Here is a 13,371-nt window from a genome sequence, read left to right on the forward strand (position 1 = left end):
TTAATCAAATGTGTACGTTACTATTTAAAAAAACTTAAGTTCATATGGTTTAAACAAATAAGAGATGGAGTTATATTTTTTAAAAATATATTAAATTTGTCCCAACTAATGACTAAAAAAAATTTTTTACTTTTTTACTATTTTTTAGAAGAGCATTTTTTAAATTTATTTAAATTTTTACTTTTTAGTCCTATTAAAAGTACTTAATAATTTCGAATAGATAACTAAATTAATTTTGCAAGATTTGAAAAATACCCGTACAAACTTTAACCTAACCTAACGCGAGTTAAAGAAAAGCATGTAAAAAAATGAGATGATAAACAGTTTTTACAATTGGACCGACTAGATTTACGTTAAGTCGAAATCGATAAAAAAAAACTGACTTTTTACAAAAATCTTCCATAACTTGACACAGATTGATATAAACTGATTCTCCTATGGTTTACGACATCTTTGAGTTTTCGTTTTGGGTATTGAAGAAGTTTGCTTTAATCGTTGTGACAACTTAAAGAACTGTGCAGCAAATTTCATTTTTTCTTTTCAATTCGAACGCTGCGGTAATTTCTCACCTGGGTATAAGTTCTCGCAGTTATATTTACACATTGGGTTGTGTTCGGTTCTTAATTGTTTAGACCTTATTCGCACATACACACACAAACAGATATACTTAACAAGTATATAATATATACCGGGTGTGTGCTCGTCGAGCGAACCCGTCGAAAGTGATGGCCGCGTGTACTCGCTCACACGACCGGCGCACGCTGTGATCGTTCGAAAAAAGACCCTCGAGCCCGGCGGTGGTGTATACAGAAAAGAAGGGTGGTAGAAACAAAAAAAAAAAAAAAAAGTTAAGGGTGAAACGGGGCCGGCCGACGGCCATTAATCAAAATCTCGTGACATATTGCTGTGTGTTACACCACTGTACTATTTGCGATACATCCGCCACCGTCGTTCTCTCTCTCTCTCCTTCCTCGGTCTCTTTATAATATATATATATATACATCTATAACAATAACATTATATATATATACGACACAACCCATTGACCTAATCTTCGCGTGAATCTTGTCAATCGATACACTTACTTACTTACTTACATATGTATTTACTTACTTCCATGCCGGAGATTATAAATTATTTAGGCGTACGTTGGTGTCGTCGAGTGTTTAACCGAAAAAAATACAGCAATCAGTTAGCCTATCATTGTTTTTATGACACACACTTGAACGAATATAAAATATATAGGTTTGGGTTTTGGACGTTTTTTCTACACCAACTAATAACTTTGACGGCTCACCGGCCAAAAGTTTCTAAGCGTGTGGTCCGCACCGTATGTTGATGATTGAAGACAAACCGGAACGATTCGATGGCATTAACGATGTCGGATGATCTGCGTGGAAAACGTCTTTGGCGCTAAAAGTTTGAACTTAATAGACATAACGGTATCGTTATACCGTAGCCGCAACACCTAACTGTATATTATAGATGATAAAACAAATCAGCCGTGTTTAAATATTTGTCAAATTTGTATATTTCTCAATAATAAGTTAACTACAAACGTTAGTAATATTAATCATAATAATACAGCAGCGATATTTAATAATAATAATAATAATAATAAACAAAATCTTATTGCAACCGTGTCCACTATTTATTTTACTATTATTGGTCCAGTGACGTATCCGGTAAGTGGATTTATTGTAAGTTACACTTGTAGACGTCTTTTGAACATTAAGATTATCCAGTGTGTATTTTTTTTGTACGATAACAACGGTTGGCCTCTTTTTGCGATTGCCATTGTACAAAAAAAAAATTACCACAACATTTTCCGGATGCGTCACTGACTATTATTATCGTTTTGCAAGGTTCATTTATTTATTTGCAATGGTATTTACAAAACGAGCATTGCCTACGTATAATATACATAATAGATTATACATATATATATATATATATATATATATATATTCATACATTTTACACAAGTTCAATTATATTATTTAAAATAGTATTTTTTCCCGCAACTCTCCGCCGTCGAGTTTATTCGAAACCAAAATAAAATAATAATATTAAAATAATAATAATAATCGTAAAAATAAAACGTGACCGTTAATTTAATAATATGATATTATAATATATAATTATTTGCACAAAACAACAATTTCTCTAATAATTTCATAATAAGTTTTTTTTCTGTACAAGAAAATAATAATAATATATAACATGATTTACACATAAAAATAAACAATACTACAATATATTTTAGAGAATTAATATATAATTACACTTTATATTTTAATTTTTATCTTTGTATTTTCTTTATGCTTGAAATGCACGCTGCCTTGTGGGAAATGTACATTTAATTATATAATTAGATACATAATAACGTAAAAAGTAATTTAATCAACAATAACATAGTTTTTTAATTATGTACGATTTCGATATTTATCGATTTCTCGTTTATTTTGTAGGCATACAATATACTATTTTCTACGACCAATACTAAAAATACTTAATAATAAAAAATATAACAGACAAGTTAATTAGTAATTGTATGTAACCACAAGTCGAATAGTTCAATAGAGATAACTCCGAAATAAGCTTTTTTTGTTATAAGTTTGAAATAACTGGTTTTGGATTCGACATACTATTTGACCGGTGAATACAAATTGTTTTATAATAAATACTCGTAGCCGGTTAACCAAAAATTAAACGTAACAACCAAAACACAAAAAAAAAAAAAGACTTAGAAACAACGAAAACAATATAAATGTTTGTTATATGTATTGTGAGCTTTTTGAACGGTATGAACGTTTAATGTACTAGACAAGGTCCTTAGAAGCCAAGGAACAGTGGTGGATTTACTCTTGGACCAGCCTCTGTCTAACTTTGTCGTTCTTAAAAGCTAATTAATAAACAGTTTCGACCGAAACTAAAAAGAGACCCCATTTTGAAATCAAAATCACTGTTGAAGTCCCAATCCTATCCTTCATTAAATTTTGTGACATAAGACAAACACAAAAGCCCAACGAGAAAAAAAACAAATTTTGATTTAAAAAAACACATTTTTTTGCCAAACCCATTGCACATAAGTTGTCAAGCCTTAGCGACAATTAGTAATAAGGCGAATCTCAGCTGAGCTGATAGTATTCGGGCACGAACTCGTTAGCCAAGTTGCTGAGGAAGTTGAAGTCGGACGAGCTGTTGCTGTTGTCGGCCGCGTGATGAGCCACGTGATGGGCGGCGGCCACTGGCATGACGGCAGTAGCGGCCACGGCCACGCCGCCGGTCTGTTGTTGCTGTGCCTGACAATGTTGTTCGGGTACGCTGTTGTTGTTATTATTATTGTTGTTGTAGAAATGATGGAAACTGTTAAACTGATCGCCGGACGAATCGGCGGCCCGCACGCTGTTGGGCGGCGTCATCGTCACGGACGAGTTGTGCGCGTGGAACTGATCGGCGAACGCGGCGGTAGCGACGTCCAATTCCGCGGGAACGGTGCCGGCCGCACCGGCCACGGTGGCCGGATCGTAATACTGGTGACCGCTTCCGACGGGAGTCTTGTACCGGCCGCCGTGGTGATAATCCACGTTGTTGTATAAAGGACCGGCGGCGGCGGTGGCGTCGTGCAGTTGATGCTGTTGATGGTGCTGCGATTGTTGTTGTTGTTGTTGTTGCTGCTGCGACTGTTGATGGTGGTGACCGTGATGATGGTGTCCGTTGACGTAACCGTGACCGGTCGCCTGGTACGTGCCCGCGTAGTTGAGATGATGGTAATCGTCGTAACCGGCCGCCGTCGTCTGTTGGTGGTGTTGGTGCTGTTGGTACGCCGTCTGCCGACCTTGATGGTATCCTGCCGCCGTCTGCTGTTGGTACGCATCGCCTACCGGCGGCTGGTAACCGCTGTATCCGTTGCAATATTGCGCCGCCGCCGCGTAATTTTGGTATTGATTACGGCAATGGCCCGTTTGAGCTCTGGTTACCGGACTCTGGACGCCGGCCCCGACGATTTTGGCCGTCTTGTACGACGACGGTGGCGACGACGTCTCCGGCGACATGTACCACCGAGCCTGCGTTGTCGGGTACTGCGACAGGTAGCAGTCTTTGGCGAAGTTGTTGTGTTGCTGCTGCTGCTGTTGTTGTTGTTTGCCGCCGTACTGCTGTTGTCGGTACGGACCGCCGCTGTCGGTGCGGCCGTAAGGAGACTTGGCGGGCGGTCCGGCCGCCGGTGACGTGGATGCCGTGTGTTCGAGCTGTTGCTGCTGCTGATACATGGCGGCCGCCCCGAGCGGACTGGACAGCGCGGTGGACGGTGTCTCGGGCGTGGACGGCGTCAGACTTCCCACGGACGGCGCAGAAGTGACGGCTTTCAACGCCTTTCCCAAGTCCGGCGATATCATGTCCAACTGCAGTCGTCCGGTGGACGGATCTTTCGGGCACGCCGCTTTCTTGCCGCCGACCACCTGCTGCATATGTTCCGCCTTTATCGCGGCCGCGGACGGTTCGCGCTTGACCGACGGCATCTGCAACACGGCGTCCTCGTTGCTGCGCGAGTCGTCCTCCATCTTGGTGTCGAAAGAGCTGACGCTGCCCGCGCTGCTGTCGCCGCCGCCGCCTACGCCGCCGCTGTTCCGGGATCCGTGGTGGTCGAGCATGATTCCGGGCGGCATGTCACAGTTCTGACAGCTCTTCTTGTCGTCCAGCTGCTGTTGCTTGTCGCCGCCCCCGGACGACTTACCGCCGTGCTTACTGGTCGTGCCAGAACTCTGCGAATCCTTGTCGTCGCCGTCCTCTCCCGACTTGTTGATCGTCTGTCGCTTGTGCTTCATCCGTCTGTTTTGGAACCATACTTTCACCTGCAACACAATACATTGTGCACGCCATATTAGTGCCTGGTTCTTACGAATAGCTGGAGTATAAATGATAAAGAAAATCGCATTTTGCCCTTTGTGGGCTTTAGACACAGTGACACGAGACACGTCATCGATACTCGATATGGTAGTTATTTTTAGATATGCGACCGTTCCCTTTCTGACAAAAAAACAAATCAAAAATGTTATACTCCGCCCACTCCGGTTTGCTCCGCGGTAAAAATAAAACCCCGTTGCTATTGTAATTATTTTACAATATATATATATTCATGTACACACAGGTTGTACGTGCCCGGATCGTGTGCAGAACACAACAAAACATAATATACGGCCATGGGAGCATGACACGATTTTTCCGTACAAATTACAATTTAATAGGGCCGCGTTCTCGTGTATAATATAATATATTATAATATTTACTCGGGCGCGGAGGCGGTGGAGGCGTTTCGCAGAAAGGGCTATGGCCGTTTCCGCCGATGGCTGCACGAGCACAGCGATAACTGCCGCGTTTTTCCCGAATATATTGTTATTGGCGACACGGTCGGGTAGTTAAACGTGAAAAACTTGTATTTTTGCCGGTAAGCGTTTTGAAAAAAAAAAAATAAAGCCAAACGTCGAACGCGTATCGATAACCGGTCGAATTCGAATTAGGAACGACCGGTTAAGCGTGCGCAGACTTACAACAACAGCAGTGGATTGAACGTATCGCGTTTGCAACGTTTCCCAGAAAGGTCCGGTGGAACAGAAGGGACCACACTACAGTGTGGGTACACTGTAGTTTTGTAACTTTGGTAACTTTGGTTTTTCATGAAATATACATAATGAACTAGATTGCTAACCAGCAACAAGAATGGAAGTCGTCGACGTTCGCCGTTTTTGTGGGAAAATGTGTTTATTATCAAGTTGACATAAAATTGTTATTAACATATTTTCACGTGATAAGGTTCTAATTCCTTTCGTGTACACTAGTAGCAATCTAGTTCATCATAAGTACCAGTGGTTGTATTTCGATGGCCGGTCAGTCCACAAGGGTTTCACTCAAGGTTTTCACACACAAGAGTATAACTCCAGTAAGCAATGAAATCATTTTGTCGTCGTCGCTGTTGTTTACCGCGTTCCGAGAAAGAACATGTTTACAAATGAAGGGGGGGGGGGGTAAGAATGGTCGTTGGTAACACTAAAAAAAAAAAAAAATAATGATAGAAAATATTTTTAACGCTGATGTCCGTTGGGAAACCGATTTGATATCTCTCGAACGGTGCGTGGTACACAACAATAATTAATAACAGCTCGTATACGGTCAGATTTAATATTATACAAGGCGAACGCGTTCGGTCAAGACCTATAATTTAATGTCATTTAATTGTACTTAATGAATATAGTGCGTACTTGTGCGATCCGGTAGTCTGCCGTGCGGATCGAAATTAAAAGGATAATCTTAATCGCAGCACGGCTGACGGATGTGTGGTCCTGTTTATGATATAATATAATGTAGCTGTGTATTAAATAACTCTGCAATAACTACCGTCGTTTCCTGCGCTTGTTACGGCCGTTTCGGGGTTTTTTTTTTTTTTTTATCTGTAAAACGATTTACCAAGCCGAAACGGTCTCGTGGGTTACAATATAATAACAATATGCCTATTGTTGTTAAATAAAATAACAATACATTATTGTGTAACACACATAAATCGCTAAGAAAGACAGATTTTCCCGATTTCAAAACGTGTAAACGCTTACAATGTATCTATGTACCAATAACGAACATAAGACAACTAAAGCAGGTATGAAGACAGGAGCATTAAATAGATATTGATCCGTGACTGAGCATCGTAGGCTCGTGTATAACCTGCTGTCTCGATATAAATATAATTATTGACACGGATCGGCTAGGTTAGGTTAGGTGCAACTGTAGTTGGAATCAACAAAAGTTTGTTGTTTTTGCCGATAACGCTAACATCGATAGGGGTGAATGGTATTCGCAGAACACCAACAAGATAATATAAACTCGCCTGTCTTTCGGTTAAGTCCAAGGAAGCGGCGATCTCGATCCTTCGGGGCCGACACAAGTACTTGCTGAAATGAAATTCCTTTTCCAACTCCAACAGCTGAGTGTTCGTGTAGGCGGTTCGGAGTCTCCTGGGCAATCCGTTTTCTGCAACACAGACGGACAGACAATGTCAAAACGGGCGGCATCACTTAAATTATTAGTGAAACACAATATACGATGTAACAATACTGTTACAGAGAAACTGTGTCAATCGCGTGCCGTCTTACAATGACAATATTAATAATTATAGACTATAGTACATAATATATGATTAAAATGTACAATAGTGTGTGAGTGGTAACCCCATTGGCGGCGTCTCGTTTTTACGCCTTGGCATCTGACAAATGACATTAGTAAGACGAGAAAACGAGAACGGAAAACAGAAAAAAAAAATAACATATTGGTTTTACACTGTACGGTCCCTACTAATGACCGACGAAGTGGAGATAAATTTTGACCCGATGACGAGGCAGCCGGATAACAACACAAGGGAAGGCCACCGTCGCATTTGTTTCCATCACACACTAGCACATTATAAATATAATATGTACGCCATTTGCGGTCACCGAAACGTGTTTTTCTAGAAAGAAAAGTTGCCGACGCCGTGTTAGGTTATTTTTTTTTTTCCATTTTTTAAACGCGTCATTTCCGTTTCAAAAAAAAAAAAATTATGATGAATATACGTACGCGTTTTATCACGAGCTAGTTACGAGGACGCCGACAAATCAACTTTACCGCGTATATAACGGATATAAAAATATACTGACAAAATTATTATTTTCACACTGCCACAACAGAGCGACAAATAAAAAGTAGTGTACAACACTTGGACCTCAAAGACCAACTTACAACGTTTCAAGTTCTGTTATGACGCGTGCCGTTCTTTACATTATAAATTGTTATGAATTTGCGTAAAAATGAAAAAAAAACAAATTGACACTTATTTCATAAGTCACTAAAACGCTGATAGGAATTTAATGTATTTCAAGAAAGTTTTTTAAAAAAATTATAAATTTTGGAAATTTCATTTATTCGGTTTGCTTTGGTTATCAACTTGGATCTTGCCATGTCATCCAGTACTTCTGACCGCTGCGTTTATATAACCCTTATAAAGCAGTATAATATCAATCATTACTTATCTTTTCTTATTTTGCAAATACAACGCTGTTTTGGGGAATCATTTAAATTTGGTATATTACAAGCTATTCGGGTTTTTTTTCCCTAAACAAACCTTGATTTTTACCCGCCACGCACAGACAACCGCGTCCTATCTAGCGTCTACGCCGATGGTCGTTGCCATCATCATCAACATTCGACAAATAGCGAACATTCTGAGCGCCAAAAACCACACCAGCCGCTTGGGGATATTTCAATAATGAGAATTCATGCGATATATACCGACTTTTAAATGTAGGTGTATATATAATATATACACGGGCATAGCGTATACTCGAGTGCACTGGAATATATACATACGGGGAAGCGTGCGTCTTGCTTGCATCTTGCGACGAGCACTGGTATTTTATATAGAACTGCGGAATTTGATTTTCCAAAGGCTGTGTCTCTCTATCTTTCTTTATCCTCGGCATCGCCAGACGACAACGACATAGAGAAGAACACGCTTATACACACACACACACACACACACACAACTATACACATATATATATATATATATTATTATTATGAGCGAGTGGGTGAACCTAACGGTCGGACGAGCCGTTCATCAGTCATCGTCAAATCTCATATATACCGTAATGCGGGCCATATGTCGCCAGGTAAAATTTAATATCGCCAAACCGAGCAAACGCAACGAGAGTTTGACTGGATGACAATAAGTCGGGTCTCGGCTCGCGTACACACACAGCGTCTCGTACACACGAGAAAATATGTATAGATATAATATTTTTATTTATACACGAGCACACAGATGCACGCGGGCCACGACAGGGGTTGGTGACATCATTTGCTGGGGTTCCGTTTTTGGGTTTCATTCGTCAGCCGGCACCGAGGCATATTATACATACACACAACCTCGGGAAAAGGGGGGGGGGTGTGTGTGTGTGTGTGTGTAGGCGTGCGGTAAAGGCAGAGTGGCGGTAAAGCATTTTTGTTTCTGTCTGCCGAACAAACGTTCTTCTTTCGCTTTTCCAATATAAAAACATCCGAAAGTCATCCCACCCTTTCCCCGACACCACATAAAGTTAAGAAAAGTTGCCTTATTTTTATACTTGTGTGCGTGTGTATGTATATATATATATAAATTATTGTTGTTTTTTTTTTTGCCCCATACAAAATCACGATCCCCTCTTGCAAACGTTATACACAGACCCTTTCTATATATATATATATATATATACATTTTTTTACGGACCGGTAAGAGAATTTTTGATTAATGATATTACATTGATTTTTTTCTCATTCCCCTCCGCGTGCGCTCGATTTTTGTTCTTAGTAAAAAAAAAACTTTTATGCATATTTCTTTTTCCCTCGACCTTTTCCCAACGGCAACATCACGCCGGAACAGCCTTTGATAATGGAATTTAAGTGTTTTCAAAGCAGTTCTTATGTATCAAGGTAGATTTGCATAGACAAATAGATATTACATGTATTGTAGGTATACAAATAATTGTGGGTGCATGTGAACCAGATGAATGGACATGCTTTTGTATTGTATTGTGTATGAGTAGAATAACGGTATCAATAGAACCGAATTGGGCCGCGAATAATCAAATTTAACCGCAGCTATTTACGCTTGTACAATATAATATGTATATATATATATATACTTACACACACACACATATTATATTATATTGGGGTTTATTGCCATAGCCCATACACTGCACGAGGTGCACACCACACGTCGACCGATGATATGGGGAGTCTATACATATGTATATATATATATATATACTGCACATAAAACGACGGTGACGACGTTGTTACAAGCGGGCGCGATAATTTATCAAAATATCCAGCCAAAGACCTCGGTAAACTTTTGACGTTTTCAATGAGAGACCGTTTATACTTGTCGCCACCTAAAATGCACGCGTTCCTATACCCTATACCCTATCTAGGACCCTACATATATATATATATATATATATGTATACAATATACAGGTAAATAATAAATATTACACACATTACATTATAGGATACAGGGTGGCTTTACTACGGTTGACATTATTAACGTCGACGATAATGAATGAGAGATTATATTAAAATTACTTTACAGAAATTAAATGAAAATTAGTATGTTATTACCTACGAGTTTATTGTAATGACTTTTCGTTAACTCGTAAATTCAGTAACTAGAAATAATAGAACAATATTTTTACAATGATATTATTATAGTGAACTAATTTTTAATAAATAATTTGGCTAAGCCTCGCGCATCCATGTATTCCTATAACTACTGCAAAGCCATAGTTATTAACACAACAACTTGATTGCAAAGGTGCGTAAGTGGATCAAACCAACAAAGACCGAAACATTTTACGAGCCAACGTTTATGTACAATTGTTATTAAAATAGGTAGTTTATATCGATAATGTGTTAAGAAAAAATGTTAATTGAGGCGTATCCTTATATAGATTTTTCACAAAATTTAAAGCTACAACAGTTACTATATGATGTTGAGCCACGAGGAATACCTATAATTTAAATAATATTGACGGTTAGATTGCAACACACTGATGTTTTACTTTTTCATTAAGTAATATAAAAATTATTTTTAAGGAAATATTTTTAAATAAGTCATCTTTTGATTTATTATTAAAGCTATTACTAAGCGAGTGAAACGCACTTTACTTTTTTATCCAAGAGAATTAGGGATAGGTAAAACGTCTTCTTAATCGTTGGGTTCGGTAAGAATAGATTAGGTTAGGTGCCAAACTTAATCTTATCCTATACAGCGATTTCAAATTACTAATATTATGTAATGTTTTTTTTTTGTTGAGATTTGATGGCAAATATTTTAAGGAATCAGTTTATTATGTCTTTCATCGTTGTTTAAACAAGTATTGTAATACTCTACAAACCACAAACAGAAAAAAAATGTTTACAAATTGCTGTGAAGGATAGGACCGTATTTGTAGGTCTTAAAACAAAAAAAACTCATCATGTGATTTAGTTGCGGATTTTTTTTTTCCACACATATGGCCAACGTTACATTAATGTGATATTACATGACATATGCACGACTGTAGTCTGTGCGAGTGACAAGCGCGCGGTTATATTTATTGTATATATATATATATATACACATCATATAATATCTCGGCCGCCATTACCTCGTTGCCTTTTGACGACGTTTTCCCGGAGGTTGCACATATTATATATATTGTACACAGGAATCGGTTTCCTAGATATTCGGTGTCTTGTGCAGTCGTTCTTACAGCAGCTGTTGTTTAGTTTAGCATACCTATACATACGGGGCGAATAACAAACTACAACGCGGCCGTGACGTTTTGGTACGACGTGGACGTGACACGTCAAAAAACATGGCTGTGCCCGGCCTAATCAGTATTCCTGTCTCGCCGCCATTGGTTCGTTTCCTGCCCGAGAGTCGGAGCTGTCAATCAAACGGTCCCCGCGACCGACCCTCGTATCCACGGGCAAAAACACCCCCACGGTGGCGACGACCACCTCGTTACATTCAACCGAATGGAAAACCGTACAAGTGTATACTCGGATAAATATAATATATATATTATTGTCAAAATAACCGTTCGCAGCTCCAACGATTGGGTAGGTGCGTTGTTAATTAGTAGCCTTTTTTTTTTTTTTTTCGGAGCGGGGCGCTGCATTCCACCGTGTTCGCCCTTTTAGCTCTTCCTCTCTATCTTTACCAAATCTTTCACACGACTGTGTCGCGCATCCCCTCTCCGTCCCGCATAAGACGCTTCTAACGAGCCCGCGGTGACTTTGGAATAGTTATGCCCCGGTGTGTCACGTATATATATATATATATATATAGACTTATGTAAAGGTATTAAAACGCGTTTTGATGGAAATCACGGTGGTTCTCGAGAGCTGGCGAAACGCGCGATATAGGTAAGAGTCGTTTTCGATGTGTACAATATGTTACTGTTAAGCAACAAACTTAGACCGAACGCCGGTTCCTAACCGCGGTTCGCCTGTACACGCCCGTGAGGTATAACTTATTATTAAAATATGCTAATGTGACGTCATACTTCCCTCGAGCGCGTGCACTACTATTATACACGGTCTCCTATCCGTTTATATATATATATATATATATATATATACACGTCCTACGCATGTATAGGGTGAGCAAGACGGATGCTGTCGCCAGGGTGTTTGTATATATATATATAACCTAACCAAAGGGTGATCACCCCGAGAGAGGACCATACCGGGTAAATGGTAATGTATGCGCACTTGTGGTGGCGGCCAAAGTGAGTCGGCCACTTTTTCCCGCAGTTCGACAGCTCGATGCAGAAATCAGACCGGAGAAACCACAACACAAGGTGTGAAAATTGTATATAAACCGGTTTATTAGTCTTGAGTGGGGGGGGGGGTGGCTCAGAAAAATACTGTTTTCGCACACTGAGTTTTCCCGTTTCTCGATATCGAAAATCCGTCAAATCAACTGGGATCTATACTATACAAATTGATATTTCAGACAGCAATGTATAGAATTTATATTTGAAAAATACCGCGGATACCCGGAGAGAATCCAAAGTGCCTGTCCGGTTAAGAGTGTGCCACAGCGCTTTAATTTCGGGGGTTAAAGACATGGTAGATAAAATCGGAAATGTACAAATTTGGATAGTCTCAAAACTTTAATTTTGTTTGTTTAATGTACTTTTATACTAAGCCACCCAGCTCCTCGAAAGAAATGTGAATCTCCTGCGAAACACGTTGTTGTACAAAAGTAGCTAATCAAACAAGTATAGTTGTAAACGAGTATCTATATGTTTTTTTTTAGCTATGAATACATACGACTTTGAACATTTAAGCTTCACAAAACATGACGAAACATTACCCATACAGCATACTTAACAACTCCTCATAGGCAGTGTAGTGGCGTGTGCTGACTTTATAATGGGTGCGACAATTTTTAAAAAAAAAAACGCGATATTTTACTATTTTTGGAATAAAACTAAACGTGTGAAGAACGCAAATGTATTGATAATATTTTATTAGAATAATAAATATGTATAATAATGTTTATTACTTTCGAAGTATAATTATTAATCGATTGTTCACACATGTGAAAATATTTTTAGAATATATTTATAAGAGCTGTGTTAGCGTTCAGTTTTTTTTATCTATTTATCTTAATTAGAAATCTACTGACATAAGGGCTTGTTATGTATGGACTGTTATTATGTAAATATGAGATATTATATTTTTACCCAGAAGAACCGCCGAGCGTTTAAATAACTGAAGCGAGTCGCCTCGACGTGGCGTCTTATGATTC

The 13,371-nt window shown here is 39.1% G+C and overlaps 1 protein-coding gene across 2 annotated transcripts in view; it reads right to left on the minus strand.

Moving 5' to 3' along the window:
• Positions 1-2,542: 2,542 nt before the first annotated feature.
• The window catches only part of LOC126834442 (homeotic protein proboscipedia-like), a 50,729-nt gene continuing 39,900 nt past the window's right edge, over positions 2,543-13,371 (minus strand). For both annotated transcript variants that reach the window (XM_050566355.1, XM_050566356.1), the window contains 2 exons: positions 6,881-7,023; positions 2,543-4,856 (listed from right to left, as the gene is read on the minus strand). In XM_050566355.1, coding sequence (XP_050422312.1) covers positions 3,132-4,856; positions 6,881-7,023 — 1,868 coding nt within the window. In that variant the 3' untranslated portion in view covers positions 2,543-3,131. The remainder of the gene's footprint in view (positions 4,857-6,880; positions 7,024-13,371) is intronic.

Source organism: Adelges cooleyi, unplaced genomic scaffold, assembly GCF_023614345.1.
Source record: "Adelges cooleyi isolate 19-005CV unplaced genomic scaffold, UGA_ACOO_1.1 ACOO_flye_CR_arks_rails_tigmint_CR_PRNA_21, whole genome shotgun sequence".
Taxonomy (NCBI): Eukaryota; Metazoa; Arthropoda; class Insecta; order Hemiptera; family Adelgidae; genus Adelges; species Adelges cooleyi.